At 44.1% G+C, this 24,372-nt stretch overlaps 18 protein-coding genes across 18 annotated transcripts; 7 read left to right on the top strand and 11 right to left on the bottom strand.

Moving 5' to 3' along the window:
* Positions 1 to 204: 204 nt before the first annotated feature.
* ECU03_0290 (uncharacterized protein) lies at positions 205 to 5,004 on the top strand (the record flags this gene model as incomplete). The annotated part of the gene is made up of 1 exon (NM_001040904.1): positions 205 to 5,004. One exon carries the CDS (start codon positions 205 to 207, stop codon positions 5,002 to 5,004), a length of 4,800 nt encoding a protein of 1,599 aa, NP_597540.1.
* Positions 5,005 to 5,264: 260 nt separating this feature from the next.
* ECU03_0280 (UTP-glucose-1-phosphate uridylyltransferase) lies at positions 5,265 to 6,743 on the top strand (the record flags this gene model as incomplete). The annotated part of the gene is made up of 1 exon (NM_001040903.1): positions 5,265 to 6,743. One exon carries the CDS (start codon positions 5,265 to 5,267, stop codon positions 6,741 to 6,743), a length of 1,479 nt encoding a protein of 492 aa, NP_597539.1.
* A 128-nt stretch (positions 6,744 to 6,871) lies between these two features.
* On the bottom strand, positions 6,872 to 9,160 carry ECU03_0270 (uncharacterized protein; the record flags this gene model as incomplete). Its single annotated transcript, NM_001040902.1, has 1 exon — positions 6,872 to 9,160. One exon carries the CDS (start codon positions 9,158 to 9,160, stop codon positions 6,872 to 6,874), a length of 2,289 nt encoding a protein of 762 aa, NP_597538.1.
* Positions 9,161 to 9,329: 169 nt separating this feature from the next.
* On the top strand, positions 9,330 to 9,734 carry ECU03_0260 (uncharacterized protein; the record flags this gene model as incomplete). The annotated part of the gene is made up of 1 exon (NM_001040901.2): positions 9,330 to 9,734. One exon carries the CDS (start codon positions 9,330 to 9,332, stop codon positions 9,732 to 9,734), a length of 405 nt encoding a protein of 134 aa, NP_597537.2.
* An 83-nt stretch (positions 9,735 to 9,817) lies between these two features.
* Positions 9,818 to 9,988, bottom strand: ECU03_0255 (uncharacterized protein; the record flags this gene model as incomplete). Its single annotated transcript, NM_001415550.1, has 1 exon — positions 9,818 to 9,988. One exon carries the CDS (start codon positions 9,986 to 9,988, stop codon positions 9,818 to 9,820), a length of 171 nt encoding a protein of 56 aa, NP_001402573.1.
* A 77-nt stretch (positions 9,989 to 10,065) lies between these two features.
* ECU03_0250 (uncharacterized protein) lies at positions 10,066 to 10,878 on the top strand (the record flags this gene model as incomplete). Its single annotated transcript, NM_001040900.1, has 1 exon — positions 10,066 to 10,878. One exon carries the CDS (start codon positions 10,066 to 10,068, stop codon positions 10,876 to 10,878), a length of 813 nt encoding a protein of 270 aa, NP_597536.1.
* Positions 10,879 to 10,988: 110 nt separating this feature from the next.
* On the bottom strand, positions 10,989 to 12,746 carry ECU03_0240 (MdlB-like ABC transporter; the record flags this gene model as incomplete). Its single annotated transcript, NM_001040899.1, has 1 exon — positions 10,989 to 12,746. One exon carries the CDS (start codon positions 12,744 to 12,746, stop codon positions 10,989 to 10,991), a length of 1,758 nt encoding a protein of 585 aa, NP_597535.1.
* Positions 12,747 to 12,987: 241 nt separating this feature from the next.
* Positions 12,988 to 13,323, bottom strand: ECU03_0230 (ribosomal protein L31e domain-containing protein; the record flags this gene model as incomplete). The annotated part of the gene is made up of 1 exon (NM_001040898.1): positions 12,988 to 13,323. One exon carries the CDS (start codon positions 13,321 to 13,323, stop codon positions 12,988 to 12,990), a length of 336 nt encoding a protein of 111 aa, NP_597534.1.
* A 152-nt stretch (positions 13,324 to 13,475) lies between these two features.
* On the top strand, positions 13,476 to 15,098 carry ECU03_0220 (uncharacterized protein; the record flags this gene model as incomplete). The annotated part of the gene is made up of 1 exon (NM_001040897.1): positions 13,476 to 15,098. One exon carries the CDS (start codon positions 13,476 to 13,478, stop codon positions 15,096 to 15,098), a length of 1,623 nt encoding a protein of 540 aa, NP_597533.1.
* Positions 15,099 to 15,233: 135 nt separating this feature from the next.
* Positions 15,234 to 15,968, bottom strand: ECU03_0210 (Psp1-like protein; the record flags this gene model as incomplete). The annotated part of the gene is made up of 1 exon (NM_001040896.1): positions 15,234 to 15,968. The coding sequence occupies one exon, from the start codon at positions 15,966 to 15,968 to the stop codon at positions 15,234 to 15,236; it is 735 nt and encodes a 244-aa protein (NP_597532.1).
* A 75-nt stretch (positions 15,969 to 16,043) lies between these two features.
* On the bottom strand, positions 16,044 to 16,865 carry ECU03_0200 (uncharacterized protein; the record flags this gene model as incomplete). The annotated part of the gene is made up of 1 exon (NM_001040895.1): positions 16,044 to 16,865. The coding sequence occupies one exon, from the start codon at positions 16,863 to 16,865 to the stop codon at positions 16,044 to 16,046; it is 822 nt and encodes a 273-aa protein (NP_597531.1).
* A 90-nt stretch (positions 16,866 to 16,955) lies between these two features.
* ECU03_0190 (uncharacterized protein) lies at positions 16,956 to 17,957 on the top strand (the record flags this gene model as incomplete). Its single annotated transcript, NM_001040894.2, has 1 exon — positions 16,956 to 17,957. The coding sequence occupies one exon, from the start codon at positions 16,956 to 16,958 to the stop codon at positions 17,955 to 17,957; it is 1,002 nt and encodes a 333-aa protein (NP_597530.2).
* A 127-nt stretch (positions 17,958 to 18,084) lies between these two features.
* On the bottom strand, positions 18,085 to 18,555 carry ECU03_0180 (chromatin organization modifier domain-containing protein; the record flags this gene model as incomplete). Its single annotated transcript, NM_001040893.1, has 1 exon — positions 18,085 to 18,555. The coding sequence occupies one exon, from the start codon at positions 18,553 to 18,555 to the stop codon at positions 18,085 to 18,087; it is 471 nt and encodes a 156-aa protein (NP_597529.1).
* A 92-nt stretch (positions 18,556 to 18,647) lies between these two features.
* ECU03_0170 (uncharacterized protein) lies at positions 18,648 to 20,051 on the bottom strand (the record flags this gene model as incomplete). The annotated part of the gene is made up of 1 exon (NM_001040892.2): positions 18,648 to 20,051. One exon carries the CDS (start codon positions 20,049 to 20,051, stop codon positions 18,648 to 18,650), a length of 1,404 nt encoding a protein of 467 aa, NP_597528.2.
* A 58-nt stretch (positions 20,052 to 20,109) lies between these two features.
* ECU03_0160 (uncharacterized protein) lies at positions 20,110 to 20,967 on the bottom strand (the record flags this gene model as incomplete). The annotated part of the gene is made up of 1 exon (NM_001040891.1): positions 20,110 to 20,967. One exon carries the CDS (start codon positions 20,965 to 20,967, stop codon positions 20,110 to 20,112), a length of 858 nt encoding a protein of 285 aa, NP_597527.1.
* A 75-nt stretch (positions 20,968 to 21,042) lies between these two features.
* Positions 21,043 to 21,921, bottom strand: ECU03_0150 (uncharacterized protein; the record flags this gene model as incomplete). The annotated part of the gene is made up of 1 exon (NM_001040890.1): positions 21,043 to 21,921. One exon carries the CDS (start codon positions 21,919 to 21,921, stop codon positions 21,043 to 21,045), a length of 879 nt encoding a protein of 292 aa, NP_597526.1.
* A 225-nt stretch (positions 21,922 to 22,146) lies between these two features.
* On the bottom strand, positions 22,147 to 22,947 carry ECU03_0130 (uncharacterized protein; the record flags this gene model as incomplete). Its single annotated transcript, NM_001040889.1, has 1 exon — positions 22,147 to 22,947. The coding sequence occupies one exon, from the start codon at positions 22,945 to 22,947 to the stop codon at positions 22,147 to 22,149; it is 801 nt and encodes a 266-aa protein (NP_597525.1).
* Positions 22,948 to 23,307: 360 nt separating this feature from the next.
* On the top strand, positions 23,308 to 24,138 carry ECU03_0120 (uncharacterized protein; the record flags this gene model as incomplete). The annotated part of the gene is made up of 1 exon (NM_001040888.1): positions 23,308 to 24,138. The coding sequence occupies one exon, from the start codon at positions 23,308 to 23,310 to the stop codon at positions 24,136 to 24,138; it is 831 nt and encodes a 276-aa protein (NP_597524.1).
* Positions 24,139 to 24,372: the final 234 nt, after the last annotated feature.

The following is a 24,372-nucleotide window of genomic DNA, read 5'->3' as shown; positions in this document are numbered from 1 at the left end:
GTTTATTATCTCCTACCTTGCAACACATCTGAAGTGCTTAGACTGCAGGCTCAGCGGCTGTAATATGCATGTCCTGACAGATAAGATGATGGCTAATCCATGGGGCGCATCCATTTGGCAGGGGTCGGTATCATGTTCTATTGCCGGCTGGGGCCGCACAACAAAAATTTCCAGCTTAAAGGGTATTAAGGTGGACCCCATTTCATGTTTGAGGCGAAAGTAAAGAAGCAGATCAAGTCGATACAGTTCGGGTTGTTTTCACCAGATGAGGTGAGAAATGGAAGTGTTGCTTTGATCGTGCACCCGGAGGTCATGGAAGGTGGGGTTCCAAAGACCGGGGGTCTGATTGATCTGAGGATGGGAACGACCGACAGAATGTATCTCTGCCAAAGCTGCGGAGGAGATAACTTCTCGTGTCCAGGGCACTTTGGGCATATCGAACTTACAAAGCCTATGTTCCATGTTGGATACATCTCCAAGATTAAGAAGGTTCTGGAATGTGTTTGTTTCTATTGTTCCAAAATTAAGATTCCAAGGAAGGGGATAAAGTCGACGCTGAGCAATGTATGGGGCATGAGTAAGGGCCGGTCTGTGTGCGAGGGAGAGGTTCTCGACAACGGAAGAAGCGGATGCGGAAACAAGCAGCCTGTGATAAAGAGGGAGGGCCTGACTCTTGTTGCCTTTATGAAAGGAGAAGAAAGCAACGAGGGAAAGGTCATGCTGAATGGGGAAAGGGTCTATAGTATATTTAAGAAGATAAGCGACGAGGACAGTGTGTACATGGGGTTTGACCTTAAGTACAGCAGGCCTGAATGGATGATACTCACTGTGTTGCTTGTTCCGCCACCTGCAGTACGGCCTTCGATTGTCATGGAGGGCTCACTGCGTGGAGAAGACGATCTCACGCACAAGCTGGCAGACATTATAAAGTCGAATGGATATCTGAAGAAGTATGAGCAGGAAGGGGCGCCAGGGCACATTGTTCGAGATTACGAGCAGTTGCTGCAGTTCCATGTTGCGACATTTATAGACAACGACATCGGCGGGTTGCCTCAGGCGCTGCAGAAGAGTGGAAGGCCGCTGAAGTCGCTGTCTGCCAGGCTGAAGGGTAAGGAAGGAAGGATCCGAGGGAACCTTATGGGGAAGAGGGTGGACTTCAGTGCAAGAACAGTGATAACGCCAGACCCAAACATATCCCTGGAGGAGGTAGGGGTTCCTCTTGAGATTGCAAAGATCCATACATTTCCCGAAAAGGTTACATCGTTCAACATAGATAGACTGGAAAAGCTTGTGAGGGCAGGGCCTAACGAGCATCCGGGGGCCAACTATGTGCTCAGGTCTGATGGGCAGAAGATAGACCTGAACTTTAACAGGAGCGATATACGGCTGGAGGAGGGGTATGTTGTGGAGAGACACATGCAGTCTGGAGATGTTGTTCTTTTCAATAGACAGCCCTCCCTTCACAAAATGTCGATGATGGCGCACTATGCCAGGGTGATGGGCAACAAAACATTCCGACTGAATCTCAGTGTTACTTCTCCTTACAATGCAGACTTCGATGGAGACGAGATGAATCTTCACATGCCTCAAAGCTACACATCCAAGGCAGAGCTGGAGGAGCTGGCGCTTGTATCCAGACAGATTATTTCGCCTCAGTCTAACAAGCCTGTTATGGGTATTGTGCAGGATACACTTACGGGCCTGAGGCTGTTTACCTTGCGAGACACGTTTCTAAATGAGAGGGAGGTTATGTCGCTGTTGTATGCAGTGAATTTGGAGTTCTGCGACATTCCTCTGGGAGATGCAGTGCAGACAGGGCTCCGGAAGGGAAAGGACTACGATATCATGAAAATATTGAGAAAACCCGCCATAGCAAAGCCTATGAGGCTGTGGACAGGAAAGCAGGTACTAAGCTTTGTTCTTCCGAATCTGAACTACATCGGGCTTTCTTCGGAGCACGACGATGATGATAAAGAGAATATCGGCGACACCAGGGTTATCATCCAGGATGGATACATTCATTCCGGGGTGATTGACAAAAAGGCGGCTGGAGCAACCCAAGGAGGGCTAGTACACATAATTTTCAACGACTTTGGGCCCAAAAGAGCTGCACAGTTTTTTGATGGGGTGCAGAGAATGATCAACGCCTTTATGACTGGAATCCATACCTTTTCGATGGGAATAGGCGACACGATTGCAGATCCCAAGACGGTGAAGGTGGTTGAGTCTGCGATCAGAAAAGCAAAGGAAGAGGTGTCTGCTCTCATTGAGAATGCGCGGCAGAACCGCCTTGAAAGACTTCCCGGAATGACGATGAAGGAAAGTTTTGAGAGCCATCTAAACCTGGTGTTGAATAGGGCAAGAGACGTGAGCGGGACAAGTGCACAGAGAAGCCTCAGTGAAAACAATAACATGAAGACAATGGTTCTTGCAGGATCGAAGGGATCGTTTATTAACATTTCACAGGTGACTGCCTGTGTGGGGCAGCAGAATGTTGAGGGAAAGCGCATTCCCTTTGGATTCTCGCACCGAACACTTCCACACTTTGTAAAAGACGATTACACTGGCAAGAGCAGAGGATTTGTTGAGAACAGCTATTTGACGGGGTTAGACCCGGAAGAGTTTTTCTTCCATGCAATGGGAGGAAGAGAGGGGCTTATAGACACAGCGATTAAAACGGCAGAGACTGGGTATATCCAGAGAAGGCTGGTGAAAGCCCTTGAAGATGCCATTGTGAGGCAAGATGAGAGTGTCCGAAGCGGAAATGGCCTGGTATACCAGATCAAGTACGGGGAGGATGGGTTTGATGCCACCTTCCTAGAATCTCAAAAGGTCGATGTAAAGAACTTCACAAAGAGATATTACATCGATATGTTTGGTACCGAGGAACTGGAAATTAAGCATGGACAAGTTTCAGAGGAGGTTTATGGAATGCTCTCATCGGACGTCGATCTCCAAAAGCTCCTGGACCAGGAATACGAATGGCTGGTTGGGGAGATATTTGAAGGCCCTCCAATACTCTCAGTGGGAGAAGTTGATATAGAGCGCGACTACAAGGTCAGGGATATTTACCAGAGCGCAGTGATGAGTCCTTGTAACTTCACCCGTATCTTAGCCACTGCAAAAAGGACATTTCATCTTTCCACAGGCGATGTTTCTCCTTATTACATACTTGAAGCTCATAAGCATCTTACAACATCCAACAGGATCCTAAATGTACTCATAAGGACTAATCTGAGTGTAAAAAGGGTTCTTCTTGAGCATAGGCTGAATACAGAGGCATTTAATTGGGTTGTGGAAGTGATAGATGCAAAGATTCTGAAGGCCAAAATAACGCCGAATGAAATGGTGGGGACGCTGGCAGCACAGTCTGTTGGAGAGCCTGCAACGCAGATGACACTGAACACATTCCATCTTGCAGGGGTTGCCTCCACGGTGACCATGGGGGTTCCCAGGCTCAAAGAGATTTTTAATGTAACAAAGAACTTGAAGACGCCGTCTATGAAAATATACCTTGATAGGGAGCATGGCAAGAGTATCGAGGCAGCAAAGACAATCCAGAATGAGATTGAATGCCTCACTGTGAAGGATCTATGCCTTTTTTCCGAGATCTACTACGACCCTGAGATAACAGGGACTGAGATTTCTGATGACAAGGATTTCGTGGAAGCATATTTCGAGTTTCCAGATGAGGATGTTGACTTCTCGTGTCTGTCTCCATTTCTAATGAGGCTTGTTGTGGATAGAGCTAAGCTTGTTGGAAGGGGAATAAATCTGGAGTATGTTGCAATGTTTATCCGGAAAGAGCTAGGAGGTGGTGCACATGTTATCTGCAGTGATGAGAATGCAGTCAACATGGTGGTAAGAGTTCGGACAACAAAGTCTGAGGACGAGTCCTTGAACTTCTACACGACTGCACTCAACTCGTTGCTAAGGCTTCAACTTGGAGGATACAAGAATGTTAAGAAAGTTTACATAAGCGAAGACAAGGATAGAAAAGAGTGGTATCTGCAGACCGATGGGATCTGCCTCTCTCAGATTCTAGGGAACCCGGCAGTGAACAGCAGACTTACAATTTCCAACGACCTGGTTGAGATTGCGGAGACCTTGGGAATCGAGGCTGCGCGAGAGTCTATTCTTAGGGAGCTGACGATTGTGATAGACGGAAACGGGTCGTATGTCAATTACAGGCACATGAGCTTGCTAGCCGATGTGATGACCATGAGAGGGTATTTGTGCGGAATAACTAGGCATGGTGTTAACAAGGTTGGTGCCGGAGCACTGAAGAGAAGCTCCTTTGAGGAGACTGTGGAGATTCTCTTGGATGCAGCACTGGTGTCTGAAAAGAATATATGCAGAGGAATAACAGAGAATATTATGATGGGACAGCTGGCGCCGATGGGAACTGGAAACATTGAGATTATGCTAGACATGAAGAAATTGGACAAGGCCATCCCTTTGTCAAATCCCGTATTTAAGCCGAATGAGCCTGCTACGCCAGTGATCAGCACTCCTTCATCCGATTCCTTTTCCATCAGCAGCGGGAACTGGAGTCCCACACATCTTGAAATGGCATATTCCAGGGATCTGGGCGAAAGATTGTCACCTACAAGCCCCTCCTACTCACCGACGAGTCCCTCCTACTCTCCTACAAGCCCTTCATACTCACCTACGAGTCCCTCCTACTCTCCTACAAGCCCTTCATACTCACCGACGAGTCCCTCCTACTCTCCTACAAGCCCTTCATACTCACCGACGAGTCCATCATACTCTCCTACAAGCCCTTCATACTCTCCTACAAGCCCTTCATACTCACCGACGAGTCCATCATACTCTCCTACAAGCCCTTCATACTCACCGACGAGTCCCTCCTACTCTCCTACAAGCCCTTCATACTCACCGACGAGTCCATCATACTCAGTGTCGATGTCTAGCTTCTCAAACAAAAATAAGAGCAAGAATCAAGATGGTGATAAAAAGAGGAGAAATGACGGTTCCTTCTAATTATATTAATAAAACACTCTTATAGCACCTTTATGAAGCAGGATCCAATCATCTCTATTCACCTCTCTCAATCATGCTTGATATATTGCAAAATGTCTGTCAAGCCAATAGCATCCAACCGTCGTCATTTAATTGCTATACTAATGATATATAAGAAACCATTGAGAATATTCGATACCCCTTTGCTCAATAACAAGACTGGTTGTGACAAATTGAAATGAATCTGCTTACTATAAAACAAAACGAACCAAAAGATCCACATGCAAGAAAGTAGAAGTAAGGAATCGACGCTTTCTGGCGATGAAGATAAAGATGTTCATAGATTCTTGGATGAGTTTGACGACAAATGCACCTGCAAGCTTCTGAAGGAAATGAAGGAAACACTGGAAGGGCTGAAGAAAAGTCATCCAAATCCGACGAACTTGGACGAGTTCTACCGTCTGTTTGAAAGATATCTTAGAACAAGGCACGAAAAGATAGTATGGGAAAAAATCAGGTCGCCGAAAGACAGGATTGTTCAGTACAACGAGATACCGGAGCCGACGGAAAAGTCCAAGGAGCTGCTGAGGAAACTGGCAATACTAAAACTCAACGGAGGACTTGGAACGACAATGGGCTGTGTCGGGCCAAAGAGCGCCATAACAATTAAGGATGGCAAGAACTTCATAGATCTAGTTGTGAAGCAGATCAGGTATCTGAATTCCAAGTACAAAATAGACGTTCCACTAATACTGATGAACTCGTTTAACACAGAAGGCATGACAGACAAAATTATATTTAGATACGATGGAATCAAGAAGTTCTCCCAAAGCAAGTTCCCAAGGATCTCATCGGAAACATTACTCCCTGTATCACCTTCACACGGAGATAAAGGGATGTATCCGCCAGGCCATGGAGACCTGTTCTACTCGATGAAGAACAGCGGAATGCTCGAGGAGCTTCTGGAAGGAGGATATGAATATCTCTTCGTATCCAATATTGATAACCTGGCCTCCACAGTTGACTTGAAGCTCCTGGAGTATTTTGCAACCAACGAATTGGGGTTTCTGATGGAGGTTACCGACAAAACGCGTGCAGACGTCAAGGGAGGGACTCTGATAGAATACAAAGGAGCTCTTCGGCTTCTCGAAATAGCCCAGGTTCCATCAAACAAGAAATCGGAGTTCACAAGCTTCAAGAAGTTCACGATATTCAACACAAATAACCTTTGGATCAACCTTAAGGAGATGAAGAAAAAGCTAGAAGAAGGCTTCTTTGATCTGGATATCATTGAGAACAAAAAGGCCCTGGATGACGAGACGGTCATCCAGCTGGAAACTGCCATAGGATCCGCAATCAAATACTTTCCTAACTCTTGTGGAGTTGTCGTTCCGAGGTCTAGATTCCTTCCGGTGAAAACATGTTCCGACCTGTTTCTTGTTGAAAGCAACCTCTTTGTCGAAAAGAACGGGACGCTGCAGCTCCATCCGTCCAGGGTTCCAGAGACATGTCCTACAGTCAAGCTTATTGGAGAGAACTTCTCGAAGATAGAAAAATACGAGAAGTGCTTTAAGGGGATTCCAGACATTCTTGAGCTGGAGGTTCTGACGGTTAGTGGCAATGTTCTGTTTGGAAAGAATGTTGTTCTCAAGGGAACAGTTATTATACTGGCAGACGAAAAAAGTAAGATCTGTGTTCCTGATGGGTCTGTGCTAGAGGATAACATTATATACGGCAATCTTCCTATTATAGACCATTAAAATCCTTACCATCTCTATATCACACCTCTTGCAGGATTGTAGCTAGTGCTAGAGCAGGCATCATGGGAGTGGTTTCCACAGCTGGGTTAAAAAAGAACATAGCATCAGGTGCAGTAGACTGCATTTAATCAATCAAATAGTCTAACAATCTTCTGGGTTACATACTCATTATCGCAATAGACACCAACAGTGCATCTGCAGGCCATGCTGTAAACCATATTTACACGTATGCTGATAGGAGTTCCGTGGTACTCTCCGTTCAGCGTCATGACCATTGTGTTGGTTTCCGTCTCTTGGGTGACTATCTTCATATTCAGGAGATCAAGAATCTTCTTTCCTGCAGCATAGATGTCCCCCTGAAGATTGAAGGTGATCTCTCTCTTGTTTCTTGGGGTTTGCTTTATTCTAACAGGCCTTACAAAGTCCAGAGTAGTTATCTGGAAGGGCTCGAGGGAAATGGAATCAGTCTCCGTATCGGATATGTCTCCTTCCACGCAAACCGTGTAATCAAATGCACCATTAACAACGTATCCCTCTTCTATGTCCCACTCTCTTTCTATTGAAAGGGTGCCTAAAGAGTCTATTTGATCAACCTTGATGCTCATGCTTTTCTTTACACCGCCGGTTCCAACAAGCCCCAGTATGCCATCGGATATCTGAATCCCCTCAAGTTTGTTCTCTAGTAAAAATACAAGCACCAGCCTGTCTTCATAGACATTCTTGGTAACTTTTATCTGCACATCTGCACTGGGTTCTGTGAGGATCAACTCTCTACAGCTCTTTATCAGAGGATCCATTTTGCTTTCCTTGTCCTCATCTACCTTTCCTATGCGTTCCAGAACACCGCTCTTGATGTCCCCAAGCTCGTCAAAGCTGAAAGGCTCACATGCTCTTGACAATCTCATGTTCCTTAGCAAGAAGCTGGCCGTTTCCCTTATTGACTCGTCCTGGTCGTTAAGGCATCTTTTCATTGCATTCTCAACAGTCTGTGGGGAAACAACAGAGGAGATATTGTACAGGCATTGGAGTGCCCCAGCCCTCACATGGTTGTTCTCCAGAATAAGCCTGTTTAGTACGTGCACAACATATTTCCCAGGTGTCTTTGACCTAGGAATCTCCCGCCCAAGTATCCCAAGAATGTCGAGTGTTATTTGATGGTATTGCGAGTCCTCAATGTAAGTGCAGAGAACCTCAAGAATCCTTTCTCTCATATCATCGTTCTCCATGGCCCGTGAGATAACATCAATCATGTACTTCTTGAATTCAAGTTCTCCCTTTTGTAGAAGAGAACTGCCAAGAAAGTCGATATACAACAGCTTCTTCGACTCAAAAAGATTGCTCAGAGACTCCAGTGTTTCGATGGCAACCTTCTTGAATCCATCGCTCATGTCATGGACCATGCTTGGAATTAAGTTCACAAGCCGATCGATGGTTTCCTCTGTTCCTGTCTTGAGCAGAGAGGTAATTGCAAACATGGAGATCGTTTTGTTTTCGGATGACACAAGATCCTCAACCTCTTTGTTGGCAACAGAAACCTTTTGAGGGTACTTCTGCGCAAGCTGTGAAATAATCCTCATGGCACTAAACTGCAGAACAACATTTGTGGATTTAAGAAATGTCCGCAGAGACTGAACCGTCTGGTCAACAAACTGCGACCCATACTCTTCACTAAGGGCGCATACTGCCCTTGCTGCTTCCATGAACACCATCTCATCACTGTATTTTGAGTTAAGGAACTTTCTGAGAATCAAGAGAGCATCGCTGTTCTCTTTCAGCGCTTCAACGGTAGCTCGAACCCCAAGAATCCCTGCAGGGCCTCTAAAGTGCTCCACAGAGCTCAGCTGGAGTCTCTTCGACTGTGCCAAAAAACCAACTACATGATAGTCCATTAAAGGGTTTCCGGTGGGCTCTATCCCTTCCAGCCACTTCTTAGTCTGATTAAAGTTGTTGCAGAGCAGCTTGTATGCCACAACAACCGACATGTCTCTTCTGGCCATCGAGGTCGAAATGAAGGCCTGGTTCACATACTTTCCAAAGTCATAAACCATCTCGCCAGGTATTATGGAGAACAGTGTCCTTAAAGCCATCGCTTTGACATCATCGGGAACCTTCCCATTTAGATCATTCATCAGTATGTTGATTCCGACCAGACCTTCGTCGGTGAGCTTAGACATCTTCTCAATAGCAGAGTATATGCAGAGCTTTAGGTAGAGATCCTTCGACTGAAACCCTTTCAGAAGCGCCACGTATACATTTCTGACTGTTGCCTCCGACAGCTTTCTCGTGCTTAGCATGTAGAACAGATTATTGAGGGCCTTGACTGCACTTCTGGTTGACACTGGAGACTTTGTAAGAGACTCATTCATTTCCTCAAGTAATTGGCGCTCGGTTAGCGTTGTGAACACTTTTGTTTTCATTTCCGATGTTTATGGGGATTATTTTTTAAGGTCATCAAATATCTAAGTATTGCAGAGAGCACTGCGGTGTAGTCCTTATCCATTGCGCATGGATAGGGATATTTAATAGCTTCGCCATAATCTTGGGGACACAAATATGAATCTTTCCTCAATCCCATTGTTTGGCTCGATGGGAGTAAAAAAGATAGAGAACGGAAAGTATGGAAGAGTCGTAGAAGCAAGTCCAGATCCATTAAGAATAACATACAAAAGAGGAGCCAAGCAAAGCAGAAAAGAAGCTGCAGTGGACAAGAGCCACAAGAAGGCCTTTGGGAGTAAGACAAAGATTAAGTTGTCGAAATGCGTCTCGATGTGGAAGAATCCAACCAGCCAGATTGTTTCGCTAGAGGCTAGAATTGCCCACGACAGATTCAAGACCATTCATCCAGAGATAAACATCAGGAGCTTTGAAGAGCTAAAGTCATCACTAGATAGTGCAGAGCATCTTTACTTCCAGGATAACAGGAAAGCAGGCATCAAGGAGGAGAAAATGGGGGGAATAAAGGGGCTAGGCAAACATCAGCCGCCCAAATAAAATAGACAGATTCAAGTTAGTTTTATTAGAGGATGGAGTTGGATCCTCAAGCGGTTGCACGAACTTCATAACGAAGTACGCTTCTAGGCCATTTTGTCCATAGACATGTCCTCGATCTTCTTGTTAATGCTGTCTACCATTTTGGACAGGTTCAGAAGCTTTCCCTTGAGAGTCTCCATCTTCCTGTTCATCTCCTCGAACAAATTGTCTGCATGCTCCATTTGGCTTTGGATCTCTTGCTTTGTTGTGGACATTATTGGGGCTGGGCTTCAAAGACCATAAGAATGGATCCTGGCCCCTCTTAAAATTTGCTTTGTTTACTCAAGCTGAGATGCATCCAGTGGACAAGGTATGCTCGGAAGCCGGCTTTCCCATGTGCGAACATCTAAGTGACGAAGTATGCAAAAGCACAAGCAGAGGATTTCTTCTGTTCAAGAACAAGATATCCTCTCCGACAACCGTGATCCTTCTGGTTATGGTCGTCCTGTCTGCCGTTCGGATGATCAGACACGTGAAAGCTCTATGCTCTTCTGTTGGACGCAAGGAGATGCTTATGTTCTTCTATCTATATATGGGGTCGGCGGCGCTGGAAGCAGTGCTTGTTGGATTCAAAGATTTTGTCTCCAAGCGAACTCACCTGTTCCTGACCACTATCCAGATAACGGTGTACACCTCGGCATTCTTTTCGCTCTTCGCAGGGAGCATCACGGTGGATATGTTTACGGGAATACTTGGCTTTAGAGCAGTGACTTTGCTCAAAATCTCTGCTGCGATCTATTCCATGGTGATGGGAACAGTCATATTCACGGGACTGAGCACGTCAAGAAAAGAGCTTGTCTCTGCTCCATTCTTTGCTCTAAATCTGCTGTTCTTCTTTCTATACATGGTATTCCAAGTGAGAAGGCTTAGAAAGACAGACGGGGAAATATGGGCATATGGGACGCTTACAATATCAGCAGCATGCTTCCTGACTGCAAACACAGTGTCCTTCGTAGGCTCCAGACCGATAGGATTACTAACAGATCGATACTTCGATAACCTCTTTTTTTATCATTTCTTCGTTCTCTGCGCATTCATTATGATACACAAATATTGGCTGTCTGTTTACAACTACGAGGTTGAGTCTCTACGCCTTGAAGTGTAGTAATAAAAATCATAAAAACATGTAAATTTGCGAAGACGTGGGGATTCCGCTGACGCTTTCCTAAGACAGTTTATTGAAGAAGATCAAGCTCTATTGGGACCATGGTCTTACTATGGTTGGATTCCAGTGTCGGGAACAAGCTCCTCTCCAAGATAAAAGTCAGTGAAGTCTTCAGACGACTTGAGCAGCTCCTTGATGTTTCCATATCCCTTCATTGTCTTGTTTTTCAGGAACAGGATGTTGTCGAATTTCTTCAGCAGCGAGTGGTTGTGGACTATCATTATTATCGTCCTGTCTGCAAGAACCGACATGACATAGTCAATTAGCTCCGTCTCCGTCTTGTAGTCAACATCAGAGGTGGCCTCGTCCAGGATAAAGATTGGAGCATCCTTGATTATGGCCCTCATCAGGCTCAAGTACTGCTTCTGCCCAACGCTTAGCTCGCATCCCTGCTGGCCTGCCTCTTTGAAGTAGCCCCCCTCAAGGTTGCTGAACACTTCATGGGTTCCATATCTTTTGCAGATCTCCTTGATCTTCTCAAAGGAGATGTCTTTATTCCCGTACTGGAGGTTCCTGAGAACTGTGTCGTCAACAATGCAATTGTCTTGAGGCACGTATGCCATTATCTGTCTTGTGGACCTTCTTGTATACTTACGCATCTCGACACCGTCAATGAGGATTTCCCCGGAATAGTCCAGGAACCTTAGAAGTGTATTGATAAAGGTTGACTTTCCTGCACCATTTGGACCAGCAATGGCTAACTTTTCTCCCTTGTGCAGCGTGAAGCTTATCTCTTTCAAGATAGTCTTTTCTCCTCTCTTGATCCCCACATCTCTTACAACTATGCTCTCGTTAAATCCTTCGATCTCCACCTGCTCCGAAAAATCCTTCTCTTTTTCGTAGATGGAGGTCGAATAGTCGTAGTAATATTCATAAAGCTCCGTAAACTCCTTGGCAAATTCGGTCAATCTTTCCTTCAGGAAAGAATGGAGGCTGTTTAGTTTTATGGCCCTGTCAAACGTCAGGATGTTGGTGTTGAGAGAGAGGTACAAAATTCCAATGTGGGGAACCAGCGAGGAAAGCTTCTGCAGAAATGTGATGATGTTTTCAGAGCAGCTGTAGACAGTTCCCGTTGTAACACGATCCCGCAAAGAAGCGTGGAACATCTCAGATTCTCTCTCCTCAAGGCCAAAGGACTTCACTATTTCGTAGTTGTTCAGAATATCGCAGAGCTTTCTCACCGATTTATCCTTTGCTATATTGTACCTCCCCCGGATGCGATTTCTTCTCGATGTCAGGAAAACAGTGATCGAAATATAGGATACAGGTATTACCAGAAACAGCAAAGATATAGCAGCCCCGAAGCTTCTATATATATCTACCATAGCAACCATGACGAATATGGTCGAGTTCATAAGTGTAGGCACAACGACATCTACGGCTTCTCCAACAGCCTTGCATTTCCTATACATTCTATTCTTCATGTCTCCCGGCGAAATGTCGTGGAAGGCACTGTATTCCAGCGACATGTATTCCATGAAGACATCTCTATAGCAATCTCTGTATATGTCTTGGATTATCCAGGCCATTATGAATATGGGGAAGTATTCGAAAATCCCAGCCAGCACTCCGTAGAGAAAAAACTCATACACCAAGTGAGTGTGGAGGTCAAGATCATTTTCTTTTATGTGCCCTGCTATTCTAGGAACTATTACTGATGGTACATAATCATACAAGATGTTTGCAGTTGTTGCCAGAAATATTATCGGAAACAACATAAAGTATATGTAAGTTCTGCTCAGCACATACTTCCCAAAGATTTCGCTTACTCCGTGGATCAAGTTACTGCGTGGCTTCAGTCTGATCATCGCAATTTATTTTAAAGGGGTCTGGATTTAGGAATAAGTGGTTTTTGGTGCGCTTCTAATCATGGCTTGTCATCCTTGTCTTCGATTTCAGAGGCGCCTGGCACACTGAAGTGCTGGCTAGACAAAGACAGAAGAAACTCTTTTCGAAACGCTGGCGGGGCCCTGGAGGCGATGGCGGGAAGATAGTGTTTTTGTCTTGAAGAACATGATAAACGTGTTAGGAAAAAGCAATGACGTCGATTTATTGATCGACAATAACTTCTTTAAGATTCTTGAAAGAGCCCACCACGACCAAGTCGGTCTTCAACACATTCTCCTCGGCGTTCTTCAGGCTTGTCTCCTTTGTGACTCTAACTCGGACCTTGTTTGGAATCTTCTTGATTCCACGTGAATACAGGAAGTTGTTGAGATCATTGGTCACAACAACGCCAATTTCCTCCCTAAAGTGCTTCTGGATTTCCCTCTTCAGCATCCTAACGACCTTGGATGCCTTCTTTGTCCATGGCAGACGGGAGCATATCCTCCTTAGGTTCACCGTCATCTCCACAGTCTGGTTCTCTTCGATCTTGGACCACATCAGGGTAAATTTTTTATCTGCAAATATTACTCTTGCAGCGGGTATGTAGACAAGCTCTCACAGAAGTCTGTGTCTTGGGGCTACTATGTCTGCGTAGGCGTGTACACCTGCCCTGCGCTTGGTATGTATTATTCGAGAAAAATTTACCCTATATGAACAAGGAGATTTCCACGGCGGACATCCTGTCAGGTGGCGAGAGCTATAGTGGAATATCGGCAGTAGAAAAGAATGCTAAGGCGATGATGAAGGTGTATAACGCAATAAAGACCAGCTTTGGACCTCTCGGCCTAGACAAGATGTGTGTTGACTCGGCAGGAGAAGTCAGCATTACAAACGACGGTGCAACTATTCTTCAGAATATGCTGATAGATGACCCAGCAGCTAAGATTCTTGTGGATTTGGCCACCCAGCAAGATCACGAGGTGGGTGACGGGACTACGTCTGTTGTTTTAATAGCTGTGAGTCTGATTGAAAAGGGAGCCAAGCTTATAGCATCCGGCGTCCATCCCTCGGTTGTTGTTTCTGGTTACAAAATGGCATTCAATGAATGTGTGCAATTTATTAAGAAGAGCATGTCGAAGAGCACTCTGAATCTAGGCTCTAAGGCATTGAGGAATGTTGTGGAAACAAGCATCTCCAGTAAGGTCATCAGCTCGGAGAGTGAGGTGTTCTGTGGGATTGTTATTGATGCGTTGAAATGCATTGAGTCGGTTGATGAGAACAGAAAAAACATGTACCCCATAGAAGATATTAACATCCTGAAACACCCAGGGGGCTCTATGAAAGAATCATTTTTACACCAAGGATATGCCCTAAACTGTTCCCTGGCCTCTAATTTCATGAAGAGGCAGGTCAAGAAACCGAAGATTCTCTGTATCGACTTTGGGCTTCAGAAGTATAAGAATCCTTTGACCGTAAGCATAGTTGTTGACGATCCCAACAAGCTGGAAGACATCAGGAAGAAGGAGTTGGAAATCACCAGGAGACAGATCAAGACAATTATCGATTCCGGGGCTAATGTCGTTTTGACGACAAGAGGCATCGACGACATGTGCACCAAGCTTCTGGTGGAGGCAGACGTAGTTGGAATCCGAAGGTGCAAGAAAGAAGACTTACTTGTGATTGCTAAAGCAACAGGGACGAGCCTAGTAAGTTCAATTGCTGATATAAGCGGGGCAGACAGCATCTCAAGCCTGGGATTTGCTGACAAATTTGAGGTGGTGCAGATTGGAGAAGAGGAATGCGTGCTCATCAACGGGCTTAAGAAAAAGATGGCATCGATAATTCTAAGAGGGGCAAACTGCCAGCTTCTCGACGAAATGCAGAGGTCAGTCCATGATGCCGTCTGTGTTCTGAAGCGTACCCTTGAGTCCAATAGCGTTGTGCCTGGAGGAGGGGCTGTTGAATGTGCACTGTCATTGATGCTGGAGAAGTTTGCATTCACCGTCAACTCCAAGGAGCATGTTGCCATCCATCGCTATGCAGAGTCACTCCTGTCGATTCCGAAAATTCTGTCTACAAACGCAGGGCTGGATTCCAACGAGCTTGTAGCAAACCTGTTGTCTTCTCAAAGCAGGGAAATGGCAAACTCTTCAGGCTCAAAATTTTTGGGGATTGATGTAACAAGCGGGAAGATTCAGGACAACTTTGAGTTTGGAATAATCGAGCCAAGCGTAAACAAAATGAAATCGCTGAAGGCTGCAACAGAGGCTGCAATAAGCATCCTGAGAATCAACGAGGTGATTATCCTACCACCAGACCAATCTAAGAATTAAATAAGATGATGAAACATTTTCATTTACATCCCGTCGGGCATAGAAAGAAGGCGAATTCTGGGCGCCAAAGAAAGAGCTGCTGTAGGAATATTATAATGGGTTTTAATTACAGGGGTATTTGGCTAGACAACATGTCTATGACTCAATGAGTTCCTTCAAGTACTTGTTCTTTGACTTCTCAATGGCGCACATCCATATTCTTGTCTTGTACACTCTATAAAGCTCTTTCACCAGTTCCCTGAAATCTACCCTTTCATCACTAGCAAAGTAAAAGGTGATCTTGTTGAGATCCCACTGGTATTCGCACCCAACAACCTCCATGTCCAGGCCTCCCAGCATGGCTCTTTCTCTGCAAAATTCCAGGGCCCGTGCCTGCATACTTCTCTTTCTTTCCAGTGCCTCAAGATCTAAGAGGGTAGCCAACCTGTATATTCTTTTTGGCTGGACTTCGCTAGAGATATCGTCATACCTCTTAAGTAGCCTCTCAAGCTTTTCCTTTGTAGTCACCCCAACCACAACACCACAATCCTCCCCTCTATCGGCTTCCAGTATCACATACGAATTCTTCTTGACGTTGATATTAATATCCACAGATGCAACGTCAAGCCTCTTGCTCTCAAACTGTACAATGTAGTAATGGGATTCGGGTGTAATTGACATGAACTTGAATGAGCTTTCTATACTGTCGGCAGCCTGTCTGGAGGGAATGTCAGCAATTCTGCGCTCTATCTTGCATGCATTTTCCGATCTCCGCTTGAACGGGTTTGTCCCGACAATTCTCCAATCCTCTTGGTTCTCCTGCCAGGTCTCGGACGTCTCCGACCATAAGCTGTTCAAAAATGGCGAAGCCCAGTTCTTGCAAAAAGACATCTCGGGGTGGGGTAACTTTCAATCTAAAAATAATTTTAAATAAGCTTAAAAGAGAATTCCGCCTGTGCCATCTACTTAGAGACCCCATCTCTCCACCGATTTCTTTAGTACATCCCCATAAAGTCCAATTGTGTTGTCGAGTATGGTCTCCACCACCAGATCATAGTCTTTTCCAGTCGCATTGCTTACTACTTCTGCCATTTGAACAACGCAGCACGGCTCGTTCTTCTTCTTCAGGGCTTTCTGCTGGCTAAAGTCTGTTGTGACATACTCAAACCCCGCATAGCTCCTTCGGATCTTACAATACGGCGAGTCTGTCTCTATAAGAAGAGATTCAAGTGGCAGGCTTCTTACAATCTCTATTCCCTCCAAGGTCTTAACGGAGCATCCATTGATTCCTATAAACAATCCTTTTTTTATTAATTCCCTGGCTTCTTCTATGCTTCCAGTAAAGCTGTGAACAACACCTCTTATCCTGTAATCAGAAACAATCTCCATGAAGTCTCTATGGCAGGACCTCGAATGGAAAAAGTAGCAGCTTCCTCCTAGGTCCAGCTGAGACCTGAATATTCTTTTCTGGGACACCTTATCTGCAAATTCAAGACGATCGTAGTCTAGGCCACATTCTCCTATTGCAACAACAGTCTCATCGTTGACCAAAGGGACGATTTCATCAATGTTGCTATACCTCGAAGACGATGTGGGATGGATTCCAGCAGTCGACACAGTTTTGTATTTCTTTGCTAGGTTTATACATATTTTGCTCGTCTGGTGGTCCAGCCCAGTAAATATGGGCAGGACCTTGCTGTCTTTGCATCTCCTAATGACCTCCTCGACGGAGCTTTCGTCCTTTGCAAGCAGCTTATCGGTGATGTTCACGGCAATATCGATAAGCATGGGGTATGGCCCAGTGCATGACCAGCATAAAGGTAGTTGCAATTTCCAAAACCATTCCGCAAAACACCAAAAATGCTCAGCCCTCAGGTGATGCGAAAAACCTATGAGCTAACAAGCAGGCTGAACAAGAAGATGAAGGCCTATAAGAAAAGAGTTTTAGATCCAGGAACAAAGCTGGATGTAATAAAGGATAATGATGATCTTGAGAACATCGATGACTACTGGAAAACGGCAGAATCAGTCCTCAAGGACGACACCACAGTCGAAATCGAAGAAACATCAATATATAAGAGTGAGACCGAAGAAGAAAAAAGTGAAGATAAGGGAGCAGATGCTCAGAGTGACACTCTATTTGACATCAAGACGATTAGGGAAAGTCTATCCACCAAATCCAAGGACATCGCTTTTCATGGGGAGTCATCAGGGACGAACATCATTCTTGAGAACAAGGGACCCTCCAGTTCGTTTGAGAAGATCGGGAGTGGATTTGAGGACTGCTGTGAAAGTCTGGAGGTTGGCGGGAGTTTTGCTGATAAATTGGATGATGAGCTAAGGCCTGGAGTGCCTGGGAAACAGGATATGGGGACGGAGAGCGATAGCAATCCGCGAAAGGAGGTTCCGGGAGATCATGGAATAAGTCCTGCAAAGGAAATAAGAAACAGATACAGGAAAAGGCTCCAGAGCCTTGGAAAGGAATCGGAAGGAGCTTCAGTAAGAAAAAGCATGATCCAGTCCAAGGAGATCTACGAATATAAGGGAGAAACAATCTACAACTCCAAGGGAAAGGAGGTTGCAGTGACAAGCATATCTGGACTGTATAAGGGAAGGAGTGCGTTTGAGCTCCTCGTGACATCGGATAGTCTCGAAACTGCGGTTCTATTTCTAAACAACTTAGCCTTTATAAAGCCTGAAAGGGCTGTCTGTAACTTTTCAGTATTTATGATCAAAGGAACAGTGTGCATAGAGATGGGACAGGATAAAATAATCCTCAAGAGAGGAAGCATCTGTGTCATTGAGAAGGGGACGGTGTACTCCATCAGTAACTCTTTCGGTACAAGATGCACCATACTACTGACCTACTCTATTACCTAAGACTCCAAAGACAGGAAAAGAGAACATCAGGATGGTTGGGACTGGCTTAATTATGCTTCTGGCATGGTAATGCTTTCAGCCCTTGTGGTAGCCATGGAGCAGCCATGGTTATATAAAACAAAATATTTTACTTAGTACTTCCTTTTCCATCTTCACAGAACACTAGATTGTCTTCGTAATACTCAAGTAGATGTAGCGGGCATCTTATGTGAACTTGCGATACAGGAAAGCGCCCTTTCTTTCCATCTTTAAATAGCAGCCAAACAACAAGTGTGGCTCTATTCTTTTCTACTGATACAACTCTATCAACCAGCCCGTCCCATTCGTTGGTAATGGCTCTATCCTTGCTTGTGAGGTGCTTTCTGTTGGTCTTCCCTGTGCTGGCTCTTTTCTTGCCCATCTGGCTACTAGAGCTCTTCGATCCTTTTCGAGACTCCTCATATTCTTTTATCAGCTCCTTGGAGAAGATGTTTTTTTCATCTTCCCACGTGTTTTCAGAGTCTGGATACCCCTCCCACTTCACGAGATATTGCTTCACTCCCTTTTTCTTCCTGTCTCCAACAATTCTATCCACAGTATAAATGTCAGCACCTTTCATCCTGTGTGTCTGAGAATATGCCTATTTTCGACATGAATCATAAATACCCAAACAAAAGTTTCAGGTGCGGATTCACAAGAGTAGCCCGACCTTTATTGGTTCTTTAGTATCTTTTGAGGCCCTGTGTCAATGTTCCTAGTTCTAATACGGGTTTTGTTTGTTATCCTGCTTCCTAGAAAGAAGGAACCGACGAAAATCATCCCTACTCCTGCAGCAAACACATCCAGCTGATAGCTGGTGTACTGCTCGAACTCTCTAAAGTAAATCCCGGCAGTAAGTATGCTCAGAAGGGTCCAGGTGACATGGAACATCGGAATCACAAGCAAAGCATCGTAGTGTCTCAAGGCTCTGTTGAGCCAGTATATTTGGAAGAATGTACATATTGCAAGAGTCATGATAAAGAGGTACGTTGTGAGAAATATAAATTGGTTATCACCAGCAATTGTCTTATCAATCATTTCTCCAAGGCTTTTAACAGACAAGGTTGTAAAGGATGCTATAAACGAGGAAAGGCAGACATAGGCAAGAACCATCGTATACTTCATAACCACCCCCTCCTCGTCAAACCAGACGCCTTCCTTTCTTAAGAACGTCATGCTCTCATCGGGAAGCTCCCAATTGCTATTGACTTCTACGTACTTGATGAAGGTGAAAAGGACCACAATCACAAGAACAATAAATCCAAACCATATCAATGTTTCTGTGCGCCTATACATCTTCATGAGCTCGCACAGGGTATACATCTTATGAGTAATGGCCGTGTTCATAACTATAAGCGTTGTCCCAGCAAATGCAAAGAATATGGCACAAAAGTCCTTCCAGGTAAAAACCTCCTCGTTGATCATCGGAGCAAATATGCTGTTTGAGACGAGCCCGGTTGCACTCAGTGCAGCTATCAGTGACTGATTTCCAAAGACATACGAACAATACCCAAGAATCTTCCCAAGTCCGTATGTAAAGCATCCTGCATAAAACGTCTGCAGGTTCATACCAAATAGTCTCATGTGGGCCTGTTTATACGATTTCTTCTGAAGGTTTATTCCAACGTTTATCCCGATGTTTCCGCTTACCGATAGAAATACACCAAATATCCAGGAGCTCGACTTGTCAGGAACGCACTCATAGAATCCTTTCTTCCCCATCAAGCATGACTGTCGGATGTCACACCCGTTGAGAGATGCTGGCCTGTCTGGGTTGCACTCTTTCCCTTCTGGAATGCTTCTACAACAATACATGGAGTCGAAGTTGTCGTCTTTTCCGTATTCGCACTCGCTCTCTATTTTACACTTTCCAGTGCAGGCCAGCGGTCCGAAAAATGAATACGACGAACACTCGGTAGGCTTGGTGCAGTGCTTCCCCGGAGGCAAGACCTTTTGGCAGACATTATTGACACAAAACATTGAGTGGACATCAGGCCTCGACCTGGTTAGGCAATCACTGTCCTTGAGACATGCCCTTGTGGCTGCCACTAAGCCAAGCATACAACTAATTACCATTGTTTGTTTATTCAAGGAGATTATATGAAACATAGATTCTGAGGAGAAGTCAAAAGTTTCAGTCCTCCAGCGCCCTGCATCTGTTTGCAATTAGCATAAGAAGTATACGTGGGTCATTAATCGACATGGCAAAGGTGCTTAGAGTGGTAAACAATGGCCCTGACCCTTCGTCGTTGGTATTGTATAGTTTAGAGTCAACCATCTGGCCATCTCTCACAAATATTCCGACCTCGCATGTCGAGATCCTGAGCCTTATGTACATCTCATTATTTTCCTGCTCGACGGTCACAAGACTTACGCCAAAGACATTTTTGATGAATTCAAGTGCCCTACTGTACCAATTATACGAATCCTCCACATGGCTTTCCATTGTTATCAAGGAAAGCCTCTTCTGCTTTCCACAGAGTTTGTCTCTCCGGTTTTTCATGTTCTTTAACTCCTCTTCTGCCTCATTAGTACTCAGCATTGCTATTTCTTTCTTAAGAGCGTTTACCTTCTCGATGTTTTCCTGCACCTCCTTGCATCCCTTTTCAAACTGTGCCATGAGCTCGTCATATGCTTTTAGATTTTCGTCAAGACTTTCGAGTCGAGAGCATTCCGCAGAAAGATCTTTTTCTCTTTCTTCCTCACGACTCAGCATTTCCTCGTACTTCGAGAGCTTGCTTTTAGCATCATAGATCAGTTCCGATAGCTCGGAGATGGATTTGGACGCTTCCTTGCCGATGGACTTAACGTCCTTTAGCTGGAATTTGCTCTGGTTCAGTATGGTAAGCAGGTCTTCCACCTGCCTATCCTCCGGCCTCAGGCTCTGAAGAAGAAGAGTTTTTGTGGTTCTTTCGATATATCCAAACTTGTAGTTGTTGAAGTAATCCTTGGCATGCATATAATCATGGTCAGCTGTCTCGTACCTATTCATCCTGCGAAAGCCTAAAGAGGGCTTTAGCAATACCAAACAAAGAATGGAATTCCTTGAGCTTCAGCCACTATCCAGCTAGTTCTTCTTCTTGAACGAGATGTCGTACGAGTATATAGCGCACGCAAGCGACCCCAAAAGCAAGGAAAATATCTTCTGGCGGTTGACACTCTCTCCTAGTCCTAGTATTCCTGCAAGAGACCCCAGGCTCTTATTCAGGGCGCCAAGCATACTCAGAGCAGTGGAAGAAAGAACATTTAGCGTCCATGCAGTGCTAAAGGAGGTGAAAAAGGCACAAAGAGACGAAATGAAGATCCATACAAACACTTTAAGCCCGTTGGCCCCCGGATCTTTCTCGTCAAAGAGCATGGACAAAGAAATAAGAATGGGCAGTGAAATAAGATTTGAGTAATATACAGCTTCGGTTTTTGCCTTATTGTTCATGTCAACCACGATCTTCAGAGACAATACATAGGCAGTTGTAGAGAGGACATTGACCGATATCCAAACATATCCTACGTTGAGAATAACATCCGAGGAATTCCCGGCATAGGAGCTTATAATCATCAATATAAACGACAGGCATGACAGGCTGCCTATTCTTTTTTTGAACAGGTGCTGTTCAAGCAATGCCACCACTATTATGCTGCTGTTTTTGAAAAGGGTATACAGGGATATCGGAAGATAGTACAGGGACTTCGATCCAGAAAATATCATCACCGTTAGTAAAAGAGATGGAATCATCCACTTTTTAAACTTTGTAAGGCGAAATTCGACCAGTCTTGCAAATTTTAAGGTCAGCAGGCCCACGACTATGGTAAGAGATTGAAGCGCCACTAGGAGATACTGCATCTTAAATCCGAGGTTCGACAATATGTACTTATTAGCAAGCGTCGTGATTATTGAGCTGAAGAGATAGATCAAGCTTGCAGTGAGTTCTTCAACAGCTTTTTTCATACCAATTATTCGGCATGTTATGAACAAAAACCTTATATGAAACAAAAAGGACACGTCTCAGAAGTTTCAACATATCAGATCCTACATCATGTTTGAATGAACTCTTGGTCCTTGGTATAGCAGATCATTGGGCTGTATTTGGAATGGGAGACGTAAGATAGAGTCAATGCGTATGCAATGCTAAGTCAGAATAATTGGGCAGGACTGAGTGTTTATTGTAGTATTCTAATACCTTTTGTTTGTGTTATGCATCGAGAAAAGGCCTTTTTTGATGGCATCTACAATGATTCCGATAGATATACATCCCAGGAATACATGGATGATAGCCACGAGGAGAAGAACGATAGTAAAAATGACCACCTTCGTTCTTGCAACGAATGAAGGCTCCTCTGTAGATGGAAGGGCATCTTCGTCTTCAAGCGACATTATAAGAAGGATAATGGAGGAAGCGATGGACAAATATAGTGAGCACTCAAAATCATTATCCCATTCACGTGATGTTATGAGAAAAGAAGAAAGTAGCAGCAGTACTAGGTCAAGATGGTTGTTGCTATCAGTAAGTGAAACTGCTCCTAGAGCGGAGTTAAGCAAGGACGATGCCAAGTAATCAAATAATACAAGAGATGGAAAAAGAGCCGTGAGGGGGCCTTTGGTGTAGGTCCAGCTGTTGATTGGAATTCCGACAATTGAGAGAAGCGAGGCCACAATGAGTACAACAGAAATGATGTTGACCAGAAAGTAGAGTATCTTCTGTGTTACAGACGATTCTTTGATATCGGATTTCCACAGCATCAAGTTGGCATGCAAACAAGACGAGAAGGAGAATATCACATATGAAAAAGTGGAGGACGTTACAATGAATCTGAGAGCCAAGCTGGATTTGATTTCATTTTCTTCGGATATAGAGTATACAAAAAGCGAAGATATAATGGACATGCATGCCAAAAAGCTATTAGGAATCTTCTTTCGCTTTGCCTCGCTTATTTCTTGGTTGGCTTCAAGTGGCTTGTCAGAGTTAGCGTTCATGACTTACAATAAGAGGAATCATTATATATTTTTAATAGAATAGGAAATAACAAAGGGGTGAAGAATAATTGGGCAGTTGCATATGACGGACATCATGATAATAAAAGTCTATTCGAAGACAAGTATAGAGTTTGGTGAGGGAGATACGGCTAGTAAAAAAGAAGAAGAAATCAAAGAAGATGAGGAAACGAAAAAGAGATGATGCGGGATGCTTATCAAATACATCAAGTTGGATGATAAGCCGATACAGTTAGACTATTTATGTCAACGGTAATAATCAGCTTAAACCTATAATTCGATACCAAAATAAATTTTCCCAGGAGTATAAGCATAAAAAATGTGCAGCATTTCTATCCCTATATGAAAGTGACTATTGATGTTACCGGCAAAAAGAAGGATGAAAGACAAGATAATGAAAAGCAATCAGTTATATATCCAGTTGTGAAAAATGAGAAGGAAGCATCCGTGTCCGAGGGCAAACCAGCAGCTGTGATAGATTCTATATTACTCCTTTCAACCATTCTTGTGGCATGGATTCTTCATCCTATCTCCAAGAAAATTTTTGGCAACTTCCTCCTCCATATTGTTGGATGGGGGAATCTGGGATATCTCGTTTTCTCAACGATCAGTAACCTATTCTCTCGGTCATTGGAATCTGAAGATGATAGTGTCCTTGAGGCTGAGGACATCGAGGACATTGTGGCGATTATAACGCTTCTCCTACACCTTTTTACGTTCGTTTTCCTTGTTGTAAACAGGTTTGTCGTCAACGGAACTATCAACAAGCTGTCGAATGCTATTGTTTGTAACCCTTTAGGAATTTATTTTGCTTCGTCAAACTTTTTGGAAGCACAGAAGGCACTGAAGTTTCAAAAGCCTTATCATATTTCGTACATTATTTTGAAAGCCACTTTTATAATAGGAGCTGCGGTGTCATTCGACTATGATAAGGATATCAATAGAGGAATACTGATGAGATTTTTCCTGTTGTTTTTTCTTGGGATAATACTTTTCATTGTGGAGGACTATGTTATTAGCATGTTTAAGATATCAAAAGAGAAAATTACTAGTTTTAGAGTCTTTATGAATATAATACTCGTTGTAGCATATACTGTGGCCGGGTACTACATGATGAATAGAATATTTTTGCAGGAATCAGTATGTTCTAATTCCTCAAATAAGGTGGTATAATATAAGTCTTTGTAGTGTCGTTAGTACGACGATATGGAGGGAATAGACTCTATATTAATACAAAGCAGTGGATAATTAAACCATAATAATACACGCAACAATACCATTATTGATTAATAGGCGGCAAGTTGATAACTTTCTTCTCTTGAAGGATGCTTTTCATCTTGTCAAGCAAGTATTAGCTGACAAATGCTTGGCGGGCTATGTCTTTGTAAATGTATGGAAGACTAGAAT

Source organism: Encephalitozoon cuniculi, chromosome III, assembly GCF_000091225.2.
Source record: "Encephalitozoon cuniculi GB-M1 chromosome III, complete sequence".
In the NCBI taxonomy this organism is placed as follows: Eukaryota; Fungi; Microsporidia; family Unikaryonidae; genus Encephalitozoon; species Encephalitozoon cuniculi.
Note: the sequence above shows the minus strand (reverse complement) of the source record. Positions and strands in the feature narration are given on the sequence as shown.